The following is a 24,563-nucleotide window of genomic DNA, read 5'->3' on the forward strand; positions in this document are numbered from 1 at the left end:
CATCCAGGTCCTCACACCCTGCACACACACATCCAGGTCCTCACACCCTGCACACACACATCCAGGTCCTCACACCCTGCACACACACATCCAGGTCATCACACCCTGCACACACACATCCTCACACCCTGCACACACACATCCAGGTCCTCACACCCTGCACACACACATCCAGGTCATCACACCCTGCACACACACATCCTCACACCCTGCACACACACATCCAGGTCCTCACACCCTGCACACACACATCCAGGTCCTCACACCCTGCACACACACATCCAGGTCCTCACACCCTGCACACACACATCCAGGTCATCACACCCTGCACACACACATCCAACAGGGTTCGCACAAGGTCCTTGAAGTTTTTGGGGAAAAAAAGTCAAGGCCTGGAATTCCTTGAAAACAGCAAATGTTTTAACAAGGTGCTTAAAAAGCCCTTGAAATTCAAATCAACCATTTGCATTGAACGTTTTGTTCATCCATGATAAAAAGTTTCTGAATCAAGACATTTAATTTTTTTTTATTTAAACTAATTGTCGGACATTGGTTTCAATCCATATTGGATCCGATTTTTTTTCTCTATAAAAAAACTGCATTTAAAAGTGAATTGTATCGTTTTAAATGCCCTTTTAAAATGAAAAACAGTGCTTGGAAAAGTCCTTGAATTTCATGTTGCAATGTCTGTGGGGAACCCTGATTCAAGTACGATTCTGTGGACCCCAGGAAGACTAGCTGGTTGCCATGGCACCAGCTAATGGGGATCCGTAATAAAAATAAAAAAATCAAATCAAAAGTACGGCCTGAAGCTGGAGTCAGGTGGAGTCAGGCTGCTCTAAACGTCCCCGGCGGCTTCTTCTTTGTCTTTCCCGTTGTAATCAGCCCTCGCGTGGGACACCCCTGGCTCCAGAATTTCATTGGCTACAAAGGTGGTCAATCATTTTCGCCCATCAGAGGCGACTGGTCCGGTCAGGGCCTGGCCAAACCGGACGTGGTCACTTGTCCGGATGGCTTGTCAAATGACGCTCGTCGGATGTTTGGTCTTGTAACTCGAGACTGGAAGCACGTCTTAAGAGGCTAAACTACACTGTAGGTTACGTTTCTAGGCCCTGCTAAAAACAAACAAGCTGATACGTACAAAATATACATATCACTACAGAAATATGTAAGTCCTGTACATTCTTTTACTACTGATGATGTAACAAGGGGGTGTTCCATTTCCCAGGTAAAGATGTCACCCCCTTCCCCTTGTAGCTCTGTTCTGAAGGTCCCCTGCCCAGTCGAGGACACTACAACACTAGGGGTTGGGCCAAGGGAAGGGAATTGGGATTGGACCAAAACGTCACGTAGGCATTCCCGAGGGTGTGTTTTTAAGGGATATAGTGTCGATTTTCTGACATAAAGTGTGTATGGAATACTTTAAAATGGCCCCACATTAACCTCATTAAGCCAGAGCCCTATTTTCAGAAAATCCGCCTAAAAATACACACCTAAATAAATGGAAGATTCCTTCACTTCTACACGGTCCATTTGCATGTTCTCTGTATCTAGATGATCTATGGATCTCAGGGAATGTATTCTTTGACGGTGAATAACACCATATGCTAAAAATGACCAGACATGAAAAATGGCCACCGAGCTCATTCAGCACCTTCTTCTTGAGATCATGTGCAGCAACGTGTGTCCCCTCCCTCCTGTGCGCAGGGTCCGTGTGCTGAGCTGCAGAGCCAGGAGGAGCAGGCCGCGCGGCTGATGGAGGAGCTGGGACTGATGGCCAGCGTGGTCAGCCCACAGAGCCTGCGGAGCCTGGGGGAGCAGGCTGCGCGGCTGCAGGAGACGCTCACCGACACACGGCGACTCCTCTCCCAGCGCGAGGAGCAGGCTGAGGGGGACAGCCAAGTCAGTACCCTCCTCTGCCAGCGGGCGGCGCTGGAGACCCACCTCAGAGAGCGGCTGGCACGTGTAGAAGAGCGGGGCGCTCGGAGCACGAGGGAGGAGGAGGCCTCCAGTTTACAGACGGCGTTAGGAGCGCTGTCTGAGAGGGTGGGACGCCTGTGTGAACACAACGGAGCTCTCACTGATGTCGGGCATCTCGAGCAGCGCTGGCGTGCGATACAGGTAGTAAAGAAAGAGCATCTTAAACTAGAGGTGCTCTTAAAGAAAGAGCATCTTAAACTAGAGGTGCTCTTAAAGAAAGAGCATCTTAAACTAGAGGCTCTTAAAGAAAGAGCATCTTAAACTAGAGGCTCTTAAAGAAAGAGCATCTTAAACTAGAGGTGCTCTTAAAGAAAGAGCATCTTAAACTAGAGGTGCTCTTAAAGAAAGAGCATCTTAAACTAGAGGCTCTTAAAGAAAGAGCATCTTAAACTAGAGGCTCTTAAAGAAAGAGCATCTTAAACTAGAGGTGCTCTTAAAGAAAGAGCATCTTAAACTAGAGGTGCTCTTAAAGAAAGAGCATCTTAAACTAGAGGCTCTTAAAGAAAGAGCATCTTAAACTAGAGGCTCTTAAAGAAAGAGCATCTTAAACTAGAGGCTCTTAAAGAAAGAGCATCTTAAACTAGAGGTGCTCTTAAAGAAAGAGCATCTTGAACTAGAGGTGCTCTTAAAGAAAGAGCATCTTAAACTAGAGGTGCTCTTAAAGAAAGAGCATCTTAAACTAGAGGCTCTTAAAGAAAGAGCATCTTAAACTAGAGGTGCTCTTAAAGAAAGAGCATCTTGAACTAGAGGTGCTCTTAAAGAAAGAGCATCTTAAACGAGAGGCTCTTAAAGAAAGAGCATCTTAGAGGTGCTCTTAAAGAAAGAGCATCTTGAACTAGAGGTGCTCTTAAAGAAAGAGCATCTTGAACTAGAGGTGCTCTTAAAGAAAGAGCATCTTAAACGAGAGACTCTTAAAGAAAGAGCATCTTAAAGTAGAGGCTCTTAAAGAAAGAGCATCTTAAACTAGAGGCTCTTAAAGAAAGAGCATCTTGAACTAGAGGTGCTCTTAAAGAAAGAGCATCTTAAACTAGAGGTGCTCTTAAAGAAAGAGCATCTTAAACTAGAGGTGCTCTTAAAGAAAGAGCATCTTAAACGAGAGGCTCTTAAAGAAAGAGCATCTTGAACTAGAGGCTCTTAAAGAAACTCTCTTAGTTGAGAAATTGTCGTAGGATTTGACAAATCTGTAAAATTGTTTCCCTCATTATTGTCCTGTAAGTGAATGCAGGACCCCATTAAATCCAGTGAAGTATATCCTTCCATCCATCCATCTGTCAACACACACACACGCACGCACGCGCGTGCACGCACACACACACACACACACACACACACACACACACACACACACACACACACGCACACGCACTCGCACACACACAACACACACACACCATTAAACCATCAGGTGCATTCTCTGTCTTGCTCAGGCTTGTGACACCAGCTTGACGGAGCTTTCTGCAAGGGTCTCTGACCTGCAAAATGCACATGGGTCAAAGGTCACGCAAGAGAGGCTTCCTGCAGATGTCATTTTAGCAGTTGGTGCAGAACTTGAGAGGTACGACTATCTCTATCTATCTATCTATCTATCTATCTATCTATCTATCTATCTATCTATCTATCTATCTATCTATCTATCTATCTATCTATCTATCTATCTATCTGATGCTGTTCTTTATACTGTGCTTGGGGTCAGATGTAAAGTTGATGTTTTGCAGGATGATTGTATGTTTAATTAACTATCATATTTTATGAGCCATGCCAAGCGTCTAAGCCCTAAGGAGTGGATGTTGCAATATTTTGTTCCTTCTCCACTATGAGAGGGAACTGGAGCATGTGACACTAAGCTAGTTTTCCCTTCTTTCTTTTTAATTGCTGCTTCGAAAATCTAAATGCCCAGCCGCCCTTATCAGAGAGAGACATCTATATTAGAAGCCCTCATTCAAAGTGAAGAGCTTGTGTGAATCACAGAGAAAGCTAGTTTAGTCGTAGTTTCGCAACCCATTCATTTCCCCATGCCCTTATTTGGCACACGTTAGATTAGATTCAAATGCATTGTCATCATACAGCACAAGTACAGTACAACGAAAATAAGTTTGGCATCCAACCAGAGTGCACATGTAACAGTAAAGTGCAACAGTAATATACAACGTACAGGTGATTAAAGTGGGTATAAAATATATGAATTAGTACTACTGAGTGTAGTGTTAATCAGATGTATGTACAGAGTTGTAGTATTAATATGTACAGTGATACAGGTATAAAGACACTATGGTAGTACTAGTAAGTCATACTGGCCAGTAGTGTAACAAGTAAGAGTAGGTAAGAGATATGTACAGATATAGATATAGTATCTACAGGTATGTAAAAAGGATTATATGCAGGTATACGTACAGCGAGGTCTATTGTAACATCCAACAGAAGAAAACACACCATAATGAACCTTGAACCATTGTATACCGTGCAGCAAAGGGAACCGCTCCCGCCTACCTCCGGTCAATGGTCTCTAACTACACACCCTCAAGACCCCTACGCTCTGCATCTTCTGGCCGCCTCAGACCTACTCCTATCCGAGCTCCCGGAGGGTCATCAAAGAGAAGTCGCCTATTCTCGGTCCTTGCCCCACAATGGTGGAACGAACTGCCCACCACAGTTAGGACAGCCGAAACCCGTCCAATCTTTCGCCTGTCGACTAAAGACGCACTTCTTCAACCATTATCTGAAAAAAATTCAATTACAATTATTTTTAAATTTTTATAATTTTTTTTACTAACTAACCTTACTGTCATGCACTTGTCCTAATATACAAACCTACACTGTAGCACGCAACACTTTGATGAACATTGTTACTCAGCTGATAGAGTTGTGCCCTTCCTGATGACTTGTCGTACAGAACTTGTAAGTCGCTTTGGATAAAAGAGTCAGCTAAATGACTAAAATGTAAAATGTTAATGTAAATGTGATGTCTGTTTGAGCCCAGTCTGTCTGTGTCTCTTCTCTCCCTGCAGCCTCAGGTCAGGCTTGGCCAGCAGGGGGCGCCGGGTGGTAGACGGCACCGCTAACAGTGTGAGAGCGGCAGTCGCTCAGCTGCAGCACTGGAGCCAAGCAGCGCTGTCACTACCTACCCAGGTAATATCCTCTCCCTACACGGAAAATAGAGACAAAATAAAACTCATCAAACTAAAAACTGAAAGCAACTGAAAGTAAAAACTCACACGAAACGTCCGTGATGAACACACCACTTATATAACCGGGTCTCTGAGTGGCTGCATCCGGGCCTCGTTAGTTACCTGGCATGGCAACACTCCGTTTCCATGACGCCACCGGGCCGGCGCAGCGTTTGAGAGGTGCACTTTGCTTCAATACCGAGAGGCCGTTATCGATTTGCCCCCAGACGGCATATACCCCAAGTTTGTTTGAAAACACTGGGTATGCTGGAAATGCTATAACAAAAATAGCCCTATTACTCTTAAGGAGCACTCTGTGAAACGCTGTGCATCCTGTAGCTGTGCTCTCAGACCCATCCGGATACCGCATGACGGGGAGGCCATTACAGTTTAATCAGTGCTTAATGTCTGATCTAAGTTTAATCAGTGCTTAATGTCTGATCTAAGTTTAATCAGTGCTTAATGTCTGATCTAAGTTTAATCAGTGCTTAATGTCTGATCTAAGTTTAATCAGTGCTTAATGTCTGATTTAAGTTTAATCAGTGCTTAATGTCTGATCTAAGTTGAATCAGTGCTTAATGTCTGATCTAAGTTTAATCAGTGCTTAATGTCTGATCTAAGTTTAATCAGTGCTTAATGTCTGATCTAAGCATTAGACTGAGTCGACCACGGCTCCTTTCGATAGTCGAGGTCAGCCCTAGTCTAGCCCTAGTTGGGTTTTGATACGCAAAACAAGTTCTATTCCCAGGTAGTCTCCCCAGGTGTAAAACATGCTCAGAACAGCCCTCCAGAGACATGCATTGTCTCTGGAGGAAGCTCCAGACTTTAGGGCCCTCATTTATCAACAATGCTTAGAAAGTGTTCTATTTTCGTTCTTAAGCACAGAATTTAGAATGTCTCTACGCACAGAAAAATCGGGATTTATCAAACGTGCGTATACGGGTCCTACGCACACTCCGTGTTGATAAATACCATTTGTTCTTAACGTCTATGCTCGTGCACGATTATCCATATATGGTCATGAAACACCCCCATGGGATGTGAAATAATGGTCTAACCCGAGCGAACTCTGAGAAACTTCACTGAGAGCGAGATTGATCACGGAGGTCTAACCAATAAATTGAACGTATACAGCATTTCCCGTTGTGAACAATCTTATTTGGAAACATGACACACAATAGTATTTAACGTTTTATTTTAAACAATATTTAATCGTATGATTATAGATATTTTTAGAGAATAAATAAATCCAATGAAGTTGTCAAGTTCACAGACAACTCCGCTGAGGAGGAGGGAGCGTGTAGACTATCTTCGGTGCCAAGGATGTTGACTGACCCAGTCCTGCTACAGAACCAGCACATTGACAGAAATAAATGACAAGCTGACCCGACATTAAGCACTGTAAATTACAGTGTAATGACTGAAATGAAATCAATTTCAGCAGGCCAACTCTGCGCTCTACAATGCCTATTGTGCGCTCCGTGGTCCGTGGTTTTGGTCAGAGTCATTATGGCTTCAGTGGATAACCCTGATCTGCATTTAAGTGATGTTTTAATTACAGATACCCCAGTAATAACATTACAATTGAATTAAATACAATTAGGCCTGAATGAGACTCCGGCCACCGGCACATTATCAGCCAAAATGCGCATCGCAGATTATCTGTACATTGACAGAGTGGAATCCCGTTCACATTACTGGATTTGTTTATTGATGGTGCTTTGAAAGCTACATGGGTACAGACTCTATATATTGCTCCGATGATGTTGGGTAACCTGGCGTAAAATCCTCTCTTGGCCTCCTGTTATTGATATATGGATATTGTATGTAGTTGGGCTGTTGGGGAAATTAGACATCCAACACTGTGTTTTGCTCCACGCTCCAATGGTGGGTCTCAAATTGCTGTACAAATCAAGGAGAATGTGTCTCGGGTAGCGGACTCTACTTAATATTATTATGTTCTCTCTCTGCAAATAGACATGCCCTATTTCCTCTGTAACATATATCATCTTTCACAGCAGACATCTTCAAATTGATAAATTGTCTTTTAAATTTTATTTTTTACAATACCTTAAAATGTTCTGATGACCTGAATCTTCTTCGTGTTTCCTCCCCCCCCCCCTCACCCACAACCCACCCACGCGGTCGTCGTCACAGGCCACACTCGACGAGGGCCTGCGCTTCCAACGAGCCCTGCAGGGGGCGCTCTCACACGGAGACTTCCTACTGGACTGTCTGGGGACAAAGCGCAGCAGGAAACTGGAGAAAAGCGCGACAGATGCTCTCAGTAAAAGCAGCGCTTTATTGGAAACCTTGTCAATATCCCCGGTGAGTTTCTACACTGAACCAGTCACACAAGTGCACACTTTCATTTTTTATTTCAAACCTTTATTTAACCCTCGAAAGGCCACTGAGGTTTCCCCCATTTACAGTCACGTCGGGTGTACATACAGACAGGGCCGTAGCCAGGGTTTAGAAATTAGGGAGGTCCATTTATTTTTTTTGGCCCAGACCGGCCCACTATAATCGGTTGGACACCACCCAGCCAGGGTTTAGAAATTAGGGAGGTCCATTTTTTTGTATACAAACTTTATTATCTAGAGATCAACTTAAGGTCAGTCACTCACAAAGTAATTTACAGGACGTGGGGGCACTTATTGGTGAGTGGCCTAAAGAGTGCACCAAAGCCCTGTGGTCTCTTATGCATTTATAATTTGGTGAATGGGCAAAATGCATACCAAAATGAGTTATACAACCCAACCTATTCATTCAAAATGCATTATCTATAATAACTGGTACATTCAGGTCCAGAATTGTTGGAATTCCCTGACAAAGATGTGCAAAAAGCTGTACAATTTAAACAATACCATACTGGTAATGAGCAAATAGTTGTTTATTCAATTAATGCATGGAGCTGTTCCATCTTATTTCATTTGGTAATACTAACTACTCAGTCCATACAGATTTCAAGCATCCAAATATCAATGATGAATATTGCATAAGGTTTACACAGTTAATAGATCACCTGTTTGTTTTATATTCATGCTCAGAGGAGTAATAGTTAGATATTTGTATGTGATTTATGGCAATTAAATCAATGGTATGCTTGTTTGTTTGGGTAGTTTGACCCGCCGGCCACTAGGGGGCAGCGTCTCATCAGTAGTGCTGATCAGTTTAGGTGACGGTCACTCAGAGAGTATAACGTGGGCTTATTTTAGCCAACGCTGTGCTGACCAAATAACGTTATCATTCATATTATTATCGACATCACCATGGCCATGGCAGAGATGCACACACAAACTACCTCAGGTTCCACTTCCTCCTCCAGCTCACTGTCCCTCCTCGGCCCTGCTGCCTCTGCCTGGCTGGTAGTGGCTACCTGAGGCTGTTGCACTATTATTGTGGTTGATGATGTTGAAGCAGCAAACATGTCTGTAATTTTATTACATTTTTCAGCATCCACCTCTAGCTTTCTGAATTTTTTCGCCCGCAATTTTTCTGCCCCCCCCTGGCGCTTCTTCTGTTTCTCCATATTTCTCTCTTTTCCGCATCTGTTCACGAGAAACAGGTGAGAGAGGGGGGGGGGGCTTATTAAACGATGTGATTGGGCCGCTTGGGAGGCGGGCCAGCATAATGGGCCGCTGGGACAGGCTAGTGGGCCGGTCGTTGACAACAGAGATGTGATTATTGGGCCGGCCGAGTGTCAGTCAGTACAAATGGGCCGCTGGGACAGGCTATAGTGGGCCGGTCGTTGACCAAACAGCCCACGCGCAGGCTTGTCAGTCACTACTGTTCTGCTCGCGCATGCTTTGAAAGCAAAGCCACCTGCATGTCCCCTGCCTGGGCAGAAGATACCAAATAGTGCTGTAGCAATACAGGGGGGAGTACCTTTGCCAAACATCAGACATTACCGGACATTTTCAACTCCCGAGTGTACATTTATATTGTGATATTTCTATAATTTTTTTTTTTTTTTTTTTTTTTTTTGTTACAAATAGCTACCGAGGTCCGGACCTCGGTGACCTCATAGCTGGCTACGGCCATGCATACAGAGTTAAGCAAAAAAAAGCATATCAAATCATAACAATAAGACATGTATAACCACACTGTGATTATTGTATTGTAAATTAGAGCTATTTTATTGGATGAATGTATGTTCATGCTATTTTAATGCATTCTGCCACTTTCACACTTTTACTACAGTACTTTTATTATTTCTATTTTGTGCTCATTTTATGTCTATTTGTACTGCTGTGAAGCACTTTGAGCTGCAATTCTCATATTGAAAGGTGCTACACAAATACAGTTTATTATTATTATTATTATTATTATTATTATTATTATTATTATTATTATTATTATTATTATTATTATTATTATTATTATTATTATTATTATTATTATTATTATTATTATTATTATTATTATTATGTGTAATATGTCAGAAACAAAAGCAAAGTGACTTGACTTTCCAGTTTTTTGGCAGAGAATCATGTTAGATAGAGAAAAAATATTCAAATGACCCCAAACGAATGGTCTATAGCGTCCAGGAAGTGTGTATCGCTTCCGCAACGGAATTCGGTTTCCGGGTTCCTCTGATTGGCCGCGACCCCCATGTGACCCGCCCCCCCTATCCACCGCTCTGCCGCTGCCGCGCGCGGCAGAGCGAGCGGCCGCGGACTCGCTCGCTTCCTCAATTTATACACATGGAAGTATTGAATGAATGAATGAATGAATGAATGAATGAATGAATGAATGAATGAATGAATGAATGAATGAATGAAAACTTTATTTAACAGATTGCAGAATGGGTACAATACAGTACGGCTCAATACACACAATTGTTAAGGGGATGCAGACCTGAGAAAGACATTTGTCTTGTTTACATCAGGGTCCCCCATTTTCAATTCATATAGAACGACTACGCCGTAACAAATCATTAAAAAAATATACTGTTAACTGGAATATGTTGTGCCTTTACACATATGTTGGATTATGTAATTGGTTTGTCATGACAAATAAATAAAAAAATTGCGATTTACCCGCTTCAATAAAGTTTTCATTCATTCATTCATTCATTCAGTCAATACTTCCATGCGTATAAATTGAGGAAGCGAGCGAGTCCGCGGCCGCTCGCTCTGCCGCGCGTGGCAGCGGCAGAGCGGTGGATAGGGGGGCGGGTCACGTGGGGGTCGCGGCCAATCAGAGGAACCCGGAAACCGAATTCCGTTGCGGAAGCGATACACGCGTCCAGGAAACACAATGGAACGAATCAGTACCAATCAAAGATTGCATTTAAAAAGATTATCATAACCACTATCTTATAGACTTAGATATTATAATTGTTGTATAATGCTGTATTGTATGTATCTGTGTGTATAAGAGAGGGATATCCACATGTGTGTTTGTGCATAATGTGTGTGTGTGTGTGTGTGTGTGTGTGTGTGTGTGTGTGTGTGTGTGTGTGTGTGTGTGGGGGGGGGGGGCAGGGAACTTTCGGTGTAGTTATCCTATTATAGGTTTAAGAGCTGAGGTCGCTTATAAGCCCTTGGGTTTTTTGACCATTCCTGCACCTTATTCTTTTACTTATTTTATTCCAGAATGTATGTTTGTAAGTGCAAATAACAATAAACAAAATAAACAATATTACATTAGACTTAGATATTACATTACACTGTGAGGTAGTGTTGAGCCGTTTTGAGGGGCATGATATATCGTTTTTATTAATTAATTTATAATATTTTCACAGACAAGCAGCCATGGTGGCACTGAACCGGAATTGGACGAGGAAAAATCTTTGACAAGGAAAACATTGCGTTCGGCAGAACCTGACGAGATGACGGCCGAGGGTGGCTCTGAGAATCCTGAAGGAGATGAGAACGAGAAGAAGAAACGCCAAAGTGGAAGCATTTCTACTGCGGAAGGAATGCCGCATGCCCGTAAGGAACCTAGCAAGAAAGCGATGAGGAAGGCGGCCAGGAAGGCCGGAGTCACTAAACGAAAGCGCGACAGTGTTTCTCACAACGTGGAACAAGCAGAGACCCGGGTCGTGTCCACTGAGGGTAGTCCGGGTCAAACGCCTGAGGGAACCGACTTCCTCCGAGCCCAACCACCTAGTGCCACGATCCCGGGTGTTTTTACACCAAAACCCCTTAATGAAGATGTATCAACACGTACCGACCGGGCCCCCTGCCACGAAGAGCCCAGCGAGTTCACCTTAACAACACGTACCGACCGGGCCCCTTGCTACGAAGAGCCCAGAGAGTTCACCTTAACAACACGTACCGACCGGGCCCCTTGCCACGAAGAGCCCAGAGAGTTCACCTTAACAACACGTACCGACCGGGCCCCTTGCTACGAAGAGCCCAGAGAGTTCACCTTAACAACACGTACCGACCGGGCCCCTTGCTACGAAGAGCCCAGAGAGTTCACCTTAACAACACGTACCGACCGGGCCCCCTGCCACGAAGAGCCTAGAGAGTTCACCTTAACAACATGTACCGACCGGGCCCCCTGCCACGAAGAGCCCAGAGAGTTCACCTTAACAACACGTACCGACCGGGCCCCTTGCTACGAAGAGCCCAGAGAGTTCACCTTAACAACACGTACCGACCGGGCCCCCTGCCACGAAGAGCCCAGAGAGTTCACCTTAACAACACGTACCGACCGGGCCCCCTGCCACGAAGAGCCCAGAGAGTTCGCCTTAACTCCACCCAAAATAGCCACAATCGTGTTGGAGGTCGATCTCCACCCAGGCGTTTATGGAGCGGACGCTCACCGAGTCCGGCCAGAGGATCACAGCGGTCTGACTCATCGCAACAGCTCCCCGGCCTCTGAGTCGCATGCCGCATCTCAAGAGGTAGAACATACCGGCGCTGAGAGTAATGCCCAATCGTTTGCGTCAGACCCTCTACCTACGTCCGACGGCGGTCTGCGAACAAAGCGAGAGACGCCCGAGACGCCACTCCGTCGAGTCGCTGCCATCGTCCTCGACGCAGAACTCCCGGCAGCAGGGTCTGAAAATCAAAGCCGGGATATCGAGTCTTCGCGCTTCGACGTCGTGTCCCGTCTCGAAGGCCCGGCGATTCGTACCGGTGTTGAACCAATGCTTGGAGAGCAGTCAGGCTGTTTCCCTGCCCCTACAGAGGGGGGCGCAGAGTCCAACCTGGCAACACAGCTCAAAGAGATATCACAGCCAAGCCCACACGAGCCACAGACCTCCGAGGTAACGACTGTCACGCGAAATCAAGAGGAACAGAGTGAAACCGACAGTAGTGTGACCTCAAAGAAAGTCTTTAAAGTCCTGTTGGAGATGCCTTCAGCACAGGAGGCTGAGCCAAGAGGGAGTTTAGGTGGCAGTGTCCCGGATGCATTCAGCTCACCAGACGTAAGTTCGCCGGAGACAAAGCACCACCGAGTTGAGACGAGTGCCAGGCTCCTCGAGAGCAACGGCGCACCGGACATCCGGTCCGACACCGACGCGCCAGGCCAGGAGACGCGCGGGACAGCAGGCCTCAGAACTGCAGAGTCGAGCGGCCTTGAATCGAAGGAACCCCAAGTCACAGATTCGACGTCCGGGAGTCCCTCTGCATTGTCGGATACAGAATCAAAGGAGGTCGAATCGACGGGTTCTGAGTCGCAGAGCAAAAAAGCCAACGCCCCGAATTCTAAACGCCCAGAATTGACAGACGACAACAAGATGAAGATTCCCAAATCAAACGACCGTGACTCTGTTGTCTCGGAGCTTTCTGAAACGGCATTGCTGCGATTTCCAGATACCGCTGATAAAAAGCCAGACAAAAAGCAAGCAGGGCACTCAGTGACGGGCACCTTAGGTAACCTAACGCAAGCAGAGGCCCAAACACGACCCCTTGGCGTCAACGTCGCGGGCGGACAAAGGGTGATGGCAAGTACGGAAAGCAGCCAGAGAGACGACACCGCTGAGGCGGAAGTTAGAGGACGCGTGTCCCCAGGACGTCTAGGGGACAGTGTTGTCGTCATGAGAGATGGAAGCGCGCGGGGAAGTGGGAGTGAAGTGCCCTACGCTTCAATGGAAACCGCGACGGTGATCGGGACGGACGCTGGAGAAGGGACACGAGGACAGGTAAGGACCAAAAACTATTTTGTCCGTCTGTCTGTCTCCTTTTGAGTTTTATCTTGTCGAATCAACTTTCTCCCTCTATTACATACATGCTCACACACACACACACACACACACACGCGCGCGCGCGCACACGCACGCACACACGCACGCACGCACGCACGCACGCACGCACGCACGCACGCACGCACACACACACACACACACACACACAAAACACAACTTCAGGCTCACGGCTTATGGGTTCAGAGACAGAGGAGAGGTCGCTAAGCAGAGAGCTTTCAGGAAGGACAGAGGAGAGGTCACTAAGCAGAGAGCTTTCAGGACGGACAGAGGAGAGGTCGCTAAGCAGAGAGCTTTCAGGACGGACAGCGGTCAGCCGATCACCCTGCCTCTGATCTGACATTAGGGACAGTGGTGTGAGATGCTTGTCAGTCGAGTAATGGACCCGACTCACTCAGTGAGTCCTGGCTGCGTTCCAAGCCAGCTGGGCAGCCCCAGACCAGCAGACGTTCTGTTTCCAATGCTGTGAGTCTCAGACTGACGCCGTGACAACAAGTCATCCTGTGTGTGTGTGTGTGCAGGAATTTACTTATTTTTTATTATACAGTATGTATGCATTTGCTTATTGAATTTTCCAATTAACATTCTTAAAAAAAAATAAAACAGAAGCTTTAAAGAAACACACCCACTACACTCCTCCTCCCTGTAGTCGGGGAGACGGAATTTACTCTTTACATTTGAAGTTCTACAGTCGACTGAGGTAAGTGGATCTCCCATAATGTAGGCATCTTCCTTTAAGGTGTTACTGCACAATCTAGTGCCTTGCTCCAAGGTTGCTGACACTGTGCTTGATGCACTTCTCGTGCTTTGAAAAGCACAAAAAAAGCTAAGTGTTAGTGATAAAAGTGCTATAAAAGTGCTATACTATTTCTACCAATCTAAATGATAGTATAACTTATATTTTTAATGACTGTGTTTTTGTTGCAGCTTTGCAGAAAGAATATATAAATAAAATTACATAAACAATTAAAATGTCATACTAGGACAACAACTAGGAAATAGAACCAATAGAAATAATTAAAACAAAAGGAAAAATAGCTCAAAGAAAAGGAACATTTTACAACATCTTTAAAACCCTTTACATAAAACCTAAAACCTTTTACATAAAGGTATGTTTTGAGATGAGACTTAAAATAGTAAATCATTATTTACTGCTTCTCCATGCGGGGGTCCAAGGCACTGTGTTTGCGATAATGATGTATTATTGTGAACAACAGCAGTGAGACAGATTTGTTTTAAAGCGTGTGTCAGCTTGCCTCCTCTCAGGCCACGCCCCCTCCCAGGTCACGCCCCCTCTCAGACCACGGCCCCTCTCAGACCACGCCTCCTCTCAGGCCACCCCCCCTCTCACCTCCACGGGCCGGTGCCTCGTCTCACGGCATGTTGTGATGATGTCACAATAAATCAGGTCACCTGTCATTTTCAAATCCAGTCCTCCCGCCCCACACCTCCACCTGAGCGGCACGCCTTGGACACGTCCTAATACTAAAGGAAGCACCCTGACAATGCGCCCTTCTCTCCTTGATTCCTTTCCTATCTAATGATCTGATGCTTACACCAGAGGTGGGAAGTACGTGTACATAAGTATACTATATATACTTTTTCCCTTTACTCCACTACCTTTAAAAGGAAATATCCTACTTTACGGTTACCGTCGGTAGTGTGATAGTAAAGGGTTAACCTTCTGTAGTGTGGCAGTGAAAGGGTTAACCTGCTGTTGTGTGGCAGTGAAAGGGTTACCCTTCTGTGTATTGTCGCAGTGAAAGGGTTAACCGTTTGGTAGTGCGGCAGTGAAAGGGTTAACCTTAACAGAACCTTTAGATAACAGGAGGTAATGTAATGTACTGTAGTGTACTGTAGTGTACTGTCTTGGTGTACTGTACATTACTGTAGTGTAGTGTAGTGTAGTGTAGTGTAGTGGGCTGTAGTGTAGTGTAGTGTAGTGTAGTGTAGTGTAGTGTAGTGGGCTGTAGTGTAGTGTAGTGTAGTGTAGTGTAGTGTAGTGGGCTGTAGTGTAGTGTAGTGGGCTGTAGTGTAGTGTAGTGTAGTGTAGTGGGCTGTAGTGTAGTGTAGTGTAGTGTAGTGGGCTGTAGTGTAGTGTAGTGGGCTGTAGTGTAGTGTAGTGTAGTGTAGTGGGCTGTAGTGTAGTGTAGTGTAGTGGGCTGTAGTGTAGTGTAGTGGGCTGTAGTGTAGTGTAGTGTAGTGTAGTGGGCTGTAGTGTAGTGTAGTGTAGTGGGCTGTAGTGTAGTGTAGTGTAGTGTAGTGTAGTGGGCTGTAGTGTAGTGTAGTGTAGTGGGCTGTAGTGTAGTGTAGTGGGCTGTAGTGTAGTGTAGTGTAGTGTAGTGTAGTGTAGTGGGCTGTAGTGTAGTGTAGTGGGCTGTAGTGTAGTGTAGTGTAGTGTAGTGTAGTGTAGTGGGCTGTAGTGTAGTGTAGTGGGCTGTAGTGTAGTGTAGTGTAGTGTAGTGTAGTGTAGTGGGCTGTAGTGTAGTGTAGTGTAGTGTAGTGTAGTGTAGTGTAGTAAGAGTGTAGTGTAGTGTAGTGGGCTGTAGTGTAGTGTAGTGGGCTGTAGTGTAGTGTAGTGTAGTGGGCTGTAGTGTAGTGTAGTGGTCTGTAGTGTAGTGTAGTGTAGTGTAGTGGGCTGTAGTGTAGTGTAGTGTAGTGTAGTAAGAGTGTAGTGTAGTGTAGTGTAGTGGGCTGTAGTGTAGTGTAGTGTAGTGGGCTGTAGTGTAGTGTAGTGTAGTGGGCTGTAGTGTAGTGTAGTGGTCTGTAGTGTAGTGTAGTGTAGTGTAGTGGGCTGTAGTGTAGTGTAGTGGTCTGTAGTGTAGTGTAGTGTAGTGTAGTGGGCTGTAGTGTAGTGTAGTGTAGTGGGCTGTAGTGTAGTGTAGTGTAGTGTAGTGTAGTGTAGTGGGCTGTAGTGTAGTGTAGTGTAGTGGGCTGTAGTGTAGTGTAGTGGGCTGTAGTGTAGTGTAGTGTAGTGGGCTGTAGTGTAGTGTAGTGTAGTGTAGTGGGCTGTAGTGTAGTGTAGTGTAGTGGGCTGTAGTGTAGTGTAGTGTAGTGGGCTGTAGTGTAGTGTAGTGTAGTGTAGTAAGAGTGTAGTGTAGTGTAGTGGGCTGTAGTGTAGTGTAGTGGGCTGTAGTGTAGTGTAGTGGTCTGTAGTGTAGTGTAGTGTAGTGTAGTGGGCTGTAGTGTAGTGTAGTGTAGTGTAGTAAGAGTGTAGTGTAGTGTAGTGGGCTGTAGTGTAGTGTAGTGTAGTGGGCTGTAGTGTAGTGTAGTGGTCTGTAGTGTAGTGTAGTGTAGTGTAGTGGGCTGTAGTGTAGTGTAGTGGTCTGTAGTGTAGTGTAGTGTAGTGTAGTGTAGTGGGCTGTAGTGTAGTGTAGTGTAGTGGGCTGTAGTGTAGTGTAGTGTAGTGGGCTGTAGTGTAGTGTAGTGTAGTGGGCTGTAGTGTAGTGTAGTGGTCTGTAGTGTAGTGTAGTGTAGTGTAGTGGGCTGTAGTGTAGTGTAGTGTAGTGTAGTAAGAGTGTAGTGTAGTGTAGTGGGCTGTAGTGTAGTGTAGTGGTCTGTAGTGTAGTGTAGTGTAGTGTAGTGGGCTGTAGTGTAGTGTAGTGTAGTGGGCTGTAGTGTAGTGTAGTGTAGTGGGCTGTAGTGTAGTTGTAACTGAGGGGTACAATTCCCTGACTGTATTACTAGATATGATACTTACTACCACTACCTTTGTACTTAATATTCGGCCACCCAGTACTCGGCATAAATATATTATGATAAACACTCTCACGTAGATGAAACGGATCCAACACAAATGTACGAAGTCGAAGTATGTATTTATTCCTACACAGCAATGGTGTGTAGAGCAAGCACTTAATCACTTAATTACATTTATGAATTGAAATAGTATGCACTTTTATGGCAAAGAGTATTCGTCGGTATATCAATAGAGAATGTCCAATCTCTGATGGCGCAGGTGGTAAATATACGACCTGGAATAGTTAAGGAATAACAGCAATGATACTTTAATGATTATAAGACTGGATACACTAGGGGGGTTAATCCGGTCGCTTGTAAGACAACAGGAGTAGGAGGGGGGGGGGGGGTAGAGTCTGGCTGCCTCGTCTGGCCAAGGGTATCCTGGGTGAACCCACAGTAGTGCAGCTCGGTGCGCCAGCGATCCTTGGACCACAGATGAAAGCAGTTGGACTCTCTGTGAGCCGGCTTCCTCCGGTCCACGGGGGAGAGACGTGAAGCGACCTCGTCTTGCAGAGCGTCTCCTCACCTTGCGTCCTCTCCAGGGGGGGGGGGTTCCAACACACGGCAGTGTCGGGGGTCTTTATCCATGGAATAATCACTGTACACAAAGCATAATCCGTGCCTGGGAAGGCGGGCTGTCGTCGGTAGAATAATCCGGTATACAGGTCCACTCGCTCGTCGGCTCTGGGGCTCCTCGGATGCAGTCTCACATGGGGTCGACCATCCTGGATAAGCAGCCAGTTCTCTGCCCGAAACGATGGGGTACTGACTACGGTAGTATTCTCACCGTACGAAGCACTATATATTAACAGACTATTATTAGCTTAATAGACTACGTCCAACTCGACGATATAGTGCCAAATATGACTATTCAAATATTAATATACACAATGTCTCAATACCGATGGTAGGCCGAACTTGGCCTTACTCCCACACGTGGCGTCGCGGGGAGGCTTTACGTCTGTCACTCTATTGGAGGGTAAGAAACTGGACTGAAAAGGAAGTCCTACTTTAGTAGCGCAGTATATATACGCACTATGAACAAATATTACCGTTAGTGGTGCGGTAGCCAGATTCCTACGCGGAACTAGGACTTGTTCGTACATGTTGAGCGGTACGTTTGAACTGGGTCTGGGGGGTATGGCAGCCTGGCACCAAGGTCTCGACCAATAGTAGAATGGAGACTATTATGGGATGTTCAGTAGGCTAGAATGGATATTCAATGCATATTGTACAAGGAATATACAAGGGATATCAGGGAATATTAGAGAATATACAAATACAATTAAATATATATATATAAATAAATATATATATTCGGTTTAATCTGGCCCTTCACAACAGCCACCCCCTGATTGGTCCCAGACCTAATCAGTTAAGCAGAGACAGATTAATCGCGTTGTCTATTTACACATAAGGGTTTGCTGTAGGGGTCAGTCAACTTCACAAAGTCATAGGGTTATAGGGTCATGGTCATCATCGATTGTGTCTGGGAGTCGGGGCAGTTCTATGAGCCTCGCCACGGGACGGGTGTAAGTGCGACCCTGGACAAGCACTTCAGCTGCTCGGACCTTGCCGTCGGCACCGGTGATCACTTTGCTTACGCGGCCGGCCGGCCACATAGCTCTGGGCAGTGATTGATCAATAATCATGACGACCGTTCCTTCTGTCAAATTGTCTCTCTCCTTTACCCACTTCTGGCGGGTCTGTAGAGACGGTAGGTAGTGCAGTAGGAATGTCCTTTGTTGTGCACTCTCTATGGTAGTGCAATCATCTATGTTGGGGTCTGCGGAGATAACAGTGCTCAATCCACAGAACACAGGCTTCTTATTCTCAGCCTCCTCCTGACTGGCTTCCCTCGGGATAGGCGTGGGCCACTCTCCTTCCGGGAGCTTTAGGAATGCTGGGCCGTCACTGTAGACATTGCGACGGGTGAGGTCATCTAGGGGCATTCCCCGGGTGATGACGTCAGCTGGGTTCTGTTTTGTATCAACGTAGCGCCACTCTGTTTCTCCGGTTAACTCTTCGGTTAAGTCTTGAATCTCGGTGACTCTGACTCCCACGAAGACTTTGTACTTGCATGAGTCCGATTTGATCCAGGCGAGTACTGTCGTGGAATCTGACCACAGGATTGTTCTAGACACCGGTATGGTGAGCTCACGTTGGATGAGCGTGGCTAGGTGCGCTCCGGCTAGGGCTGCGCAGAGCTCTAGGCGTGGGATAGATTGTTGCTTGCGTGGGGCTATTCTCGAGCGGGCGAGGACAAATGCTGTGTAGATCTCTCCCCCCTCTTCTTGGGCCCGCAAGTAGGCTACTGATCCGTATGCGACCTCTGAGGCGTCACTGAAGACGTGTAAGTCCATTTTACATGTCTCTGGCCTCACCGTGGGTGGGAAGTAGCTTCGGCGCATATTAACGCCTGGGAGTGAGTGGAGCTCCATCTCCCACTCTCTCCAGGTGGATGCAAGGTGTGCGGGAAGGGGGTCGTCCCAGCCCTGGTCCTTGTCCCACAATGCTCGTACAATCATTTTTGCCCTGGTGGTGTACGGTAGAATACATCCTAGCGGGTCATATTGTCGGGCGAGTGTTGTGTACACACTCCGTCTGGTGGTCGGCGCCGCCGCCGGCCTTCCCTGCTCCGTAGTCAGGGGCTTGTGTCTGTAGTGAAGCGAATCTGTTTTGAATCGCCACACCAATCCCAGGGTCATCTCCTGGGCTTCTCCCGGGATTGTAGCCATCCAGGTCTCGCTGCTGGCTGCCTTGTCCTCGGAGGAGAGGCTGCGCAGTACTTGCGGATCGCTGCTGGCCCACTGCCTGAGATCAAAGCCGCCTTTGATCAATGAGGCGCGGAGTTTAATCAGGAGAGCCTCGGCTTCTTCCTGGGTTGAAAGGCTTTGTAGACAGTTGTCTACGTAGAAGCTGTTCTTTACGCTGTGTCGGACCTCTTCGTCCGCTGCTGGGTCCTCTGCTACATGTTTCTGTAGTGCAAATGTAGCACAGCAGGGGCTGCACGTCGTTCCGAAGGGGAGGACTTCCCATTGGTAGATGGCTGGGTGCTCATCTCCTGGCTTCTCTCTCCATAGGAACCGTAACAGGGGCTTGTCCTCCTCTACTAATCTCACCTGCAGGAACATTCCTTTAATGTCCCCGCTGATGGCCACCTTTTCCTGGCGGAAGCGGAGTAGAACGCCGAGTAGGGAGGGGCCGAGTGTGGGACCGGGCAGTAACTCTTTATTCAGATTTTGGGATCCGATCTGGTAGCTGCAGTTAAATACTATGCGGTCTTTACCGTTGTGATGGACCTTGTGGTGAGGCACGTACCACGATTCAGTGGTCTGGTCAGCCTCTTTAATGTCCATCTTTGTGACGTGTCCCGCTGTGATGAGCTTCTCAATCTCAGCGCGGTATACACTCTCTTGGGCGGGGTTCTTGGCTAAGCGCCGCTCCGTGTTCAGCAGGTACCGTTCTGTGGCGTCTGTCTTGGCGTGGAAAGTAGGCATTCCTTCTCGCCGCAGGAGTGGCGTGGCGTATCTCAACACGCCGTTGACCGGGACTCTCTTGGTCCCTGTCTCGAGGAGGTGAATGGCGTAAATGTCATCTTTAGAGCGAATGTCTTTCTTTCCGTTCTTAAAGGGCATTTGTTCCAAGGTCCATAACCGCTCTACGTGTTGCAGGAGTGCGGTTTCTCCCTCTGTGACTCGGGAGTGGAGACATCTAGTGGCTGTACTTCGGTTGAGAGATTTGGCGAGCGGGCCTTGGAGAGTCCATCCCAAACGGGTCTCGACTGCTGCAGGACAGCCTCGGGGTCCGGTATGAACCCGGTCTATCGGGACAATGAGGTCTGCATGGTCGGAGCCTATCAACAGGGTCGGCATAGCATTGTCTATGAGCGGGATCGGTAACTTGCGCAGATGTGCATATTTCTCCATCAGCTTGGCGACGGGGTATGTGTACCGCGACAGTCCTATTTCTTGGCTGGTGAAAGCGTCTGTAATCTGGTACCGTCGCTCAGGCTGGCCGCTTGCTGCGATAGAGAATGAGACATTCTCGCCCTTTATCGTCTTCAAATCTCGTCTTATTGTCCGAATTGTCATTTGGGTTTCGCTTCCCCGCAGCCCTAGCTGGGCCGCAGCGGAGGCGAGCAGAAGGGTCTTCTCTGACCCGTCATCGAGGACGGCGTAAGTGTCCAGGACTTTATTCTGGTAGCTTAGTGTCACACGCACTACTTTTAGGAGTACTCGGGCTCCACTGCTGCTGGCGGGATCGATGTACATGACGCTCGCTTTGCTGCTGGATGGTGCGGGTGAAGGGCGCCGTCTGTTACTGTCGTGAAGTATGTCCAGATGGGCTCCATCGCACTTGGTGCACCTTTTCTTTAAGCGGCATTCGGCTGCCATGTGTGAGCGCGCACAGCGAAAACAGCGCTTGTTGGACTTTATCCATTGACTTGCTTCCTCCGCGTTCAGCTTGGGGAAGGAGTCACATTGCGCTAGCCAGTGTTCTTTCTCACAGTAGGGGCACACTATCTTCCACTTCTCCGTTCTGGAGGGGGTACTGTGGCTCCTGCTGCTCGGTACTGACTCCGATTGGTGCATCACAGTCACCGATCTTCTTCCATCATTTAGTCGTCTGGTTCCTTCTCTGGAGCCAGGGGTGCTCCGTCCGAATGTATCTAGCCGTAGGCTGCTGACTTCTCTCGCCAGGAAGTCTGCTAGATCGAGGAGGTTCGGTTCGGGGCCATTCGGGTCTCGGTGGTCTCTCTGCCGCCTAAAACGCTCCTGTCGAGCGGGCGGCAGCTTCTCCAAGATCCTTTCCACATTTGAGTTGGCGTAAAGTTCATGCCTCCCCTTCTCTCTCTGCGCTCCCAACGTCCCTACCAGGGACTGCACTCTGATGGACAGGTCGTCCAGTGCTCGATTGTCTATTGCTGGGGGTAAGCGGTCGATGTGTCGGATCTCCTGGATCACGTAATCCCATATGCGCCCATACCTCTGGTCCAATGCTACCAGCGCTGCTGTGTATGGGGTGGTGGAAGTCGCGTAGGCGAGCGCTATATTATGTGCGCGGGGTACCTTTAAGTGCTTCAGTAGGATGGCGTATTTATGGCGTTCATCCAATACATCCACCAACATGGTCTCCAGACACATGCGGAGTTCTGTATACTGGGCCCGGTTCTCTTGGGTGAAGTCGGGTACCATAGGCGGGCCAATGTATGACGCTGACTGTGGATACATCGGCGAGCGTTGGGGGAGAGGCCTCCCAGGCGAGTCTCCTCCCGCTCCTTGGTATGGGCTGGTACCGGCAGTGTACCATGGCCCGCTTGTCCAGGTGCTGTTCCTCGGTGCGGGTCGTGCGTCGTGCTCACCCGGGTATAGAGTCGGGGGTCTGTAGCGCAGCTCCGCGGGAGTATAGCCTGGGCTGTACCGGACCTCCTGGTCCGGTAGAGTACTGTGCTGTCGTCGGGCGTGGTTCTCCTCCTCTTCCTCTTCGTCTTCAGTTAGGTCATCCAGTGCTTGTAGTCTCTGGTTTAGCCTCTCCACAGGATATGCTGCTCCTTCCCGGTTGCTAGGTCTCGCTTGGACCGGTGGGGGGAGGTGGTCTGTGGGGGGTATAGACCTCGTCTGTTGGTCAAGTTCAGGGTTGTTTACTCGGCTAGGGGATGCCGCCCTGGAGGTGTGTCTAGACGAGTTCCTGGAGCCTCTGGCGGAGGGAGAGGGTGTTGTCCGTCTGATCAGCTGTTCTATTAGTTGCGCTTGCTGTCTGTCGCGCTCTGCGTCCCGTAGAGCACCAGCAGCTGCTCGCTGGCTGTCTGCTCGGTCTCGGGCCACATTCTCTTCCCTCTGAATGCGTCTTATTTCTAGACGTATATGCTCTTCTTCGCTCCGCTGCTGGATCTGCAGTCGGTCGCGTTCAGCAGCGGCGTTCAGGCTGATGAGGAAGGCCTGCTGTAGGGTCCTCTCTGCCTCGCTGGGGGAAGGCGGTTGTATAGGGGAGCCTTCCCTCGGGGTACTCCTTGCGGAGCCTTGGAGCTCTATCTCCACGGTGCTCTCCCCGTCTTCTTCCGTGCCGAGTTCTCTCTCGGTAGCGTTGTATTCCTCCCGGGACTCATCGGGGACTACTTCTTCAGTACTGGCGGGGTGTGAAGTCATGTCTGGTTCCCACTGGTCCCCACCGTGAACTTGGTCAGTTACATTAGAACCCGTAGGGGCCTCTATGGTCGGGGTAGTCTGGGCGTTGGGGTTAGACATACTTTTACTTTCTAGTTTTACCGCGTTTACTGTTAGTAGAAGACTAGGTTGTTGACTGACAGCGTAAGCCTCTAAGTACTGAGGGAGCCGTCGTTCGCGCTGCGGGCGTTGGTTAGGAGGATCGTTTCGTGGAGTGTTCATCATAGGCCATTTCAATATTAATAACACTATATTAATATTACACTAATTACCCATCCGGCTCGAAGGACCAATTGTAACTGAGGGGTACAATTCCCTGACTGTATTACTAGATATGATACTTACTACCACTACCTTTGTACTTAATATTCGGCCACCCAGTACTCGGCATAAATATATTATGATAAACACTCTCACGTAGATGAAACGGATCCAACACAAATGTACGAAGTCGAAGTATGTATTTATTCCTACACAGCAATGGTGTGTAGAGCAAGCACTTAATCACTTAATTACATTTATGAATTGAAATAGTATGCACTTTTATGGCAAAGAGTATTCGTCGGTATATCAATAGAGAATGTCCAATCTCTGATGGCGCAGGTGGTAAATATACGACCTGGAATAGTTAAGGAATAACGGCAATGATACTTTAATGATTATAAGACTGGATACACTAGGGGGGTTAATCCGGTCGCTTGTAAGACAACAGGAGTAGGAGGGGGGGGGGGGTAGAGTCTGGCTGCCTCGTCTGGCCAAGGGTATCCTGGGTGAACCCACAGTAGTGCAGCTCGGTGCGCCAGCGATCCTTGGACCACAGATGAAAGCAGTTGGACTCTCTGTGAGCCGGCTTCCTCCGGTCCACGGGGGAGAGACGTGAAGCGACCTCGTCTTGCAGAGCGTCTCCTCACCTTGCGTCCTCTCCAGGGGGGGGGGTTCCAACACACGGCAGTGTCGGGGGTCTTTATCCATGGAATAATCACTGTACACAAAGCATAATCCGTGCCTGGGAAGGCGGGCTGTCGTCGGTAGAATAATCCGGTATACAGGTCCACTCGCTCGTCGGCTCTGGGGCTCCTCGGATGCAGTCTCACATGGGGTCGACCATCCTGGATAAGCAGCCAGTTCTCTGCCCGAAACGATGGGGTACTGACTACGGTAGTATTCTCACCGTACGAAGCACTATATATTAACAGACTATTATTAGCTTAATAGACTACGTCCAACTCGACGATATAGTGCCAAATATGACTATTCAAATATTAATATACACGATGTCTCAATACCGATGGTAGGCCGAACTTGGCCTTACTCCCACACGTGGCGTCGCGGGGAGGCTTTACGTCT

General features: G+C 47.6%; 1 protein-coding gene across 1 annotated transcript in view; it reads left to right on the plus strand.

Moving 5' to 3' along the window:
- Positions 1-24,563, plus strand: part of syne2a (spectrin repeat containing, nuclear envelope 2a) — a gene marked incomplete at its 5' end in the record, with an annotated part of 351,160 nt that overhangs the window by 146,856 nt on the left and 179,741 nt on the right. Inside the window, 4 exons of the mRNA XM_084314110.1 lie at positions 1,708-2,090; positions 4,986-5,106; positions 7,302-7,431; positions 10,970-13,248. Coding sequence (XP_084170236.1) covers positions 1,708-2,090; positions 4,986-5,106; positions 7,302-7,431; positions 10,970-13,248 — 2,913 coding nt within the window. The remainder of the gene's footprint in view (positions 1-1,707; positions 2,091-4,985; positions 5,107-7,301; positions 7,432-10,969; positions 13,249-24,563) is intronic.

This window comes from Notolepis coatsorum, assembly GCF_963971535.1.
Source record: "Notolepis coatsorum genome assembly, chromosome: 5".
In the NCBI taxonomy this organism is placed as follows: domain Eukaryota; kingdom Metazoa; phylum Chordata; class Actinopteri; order Aulopiformes; family Paralepididae; genus Notolepis; species Notolepis coatsorum.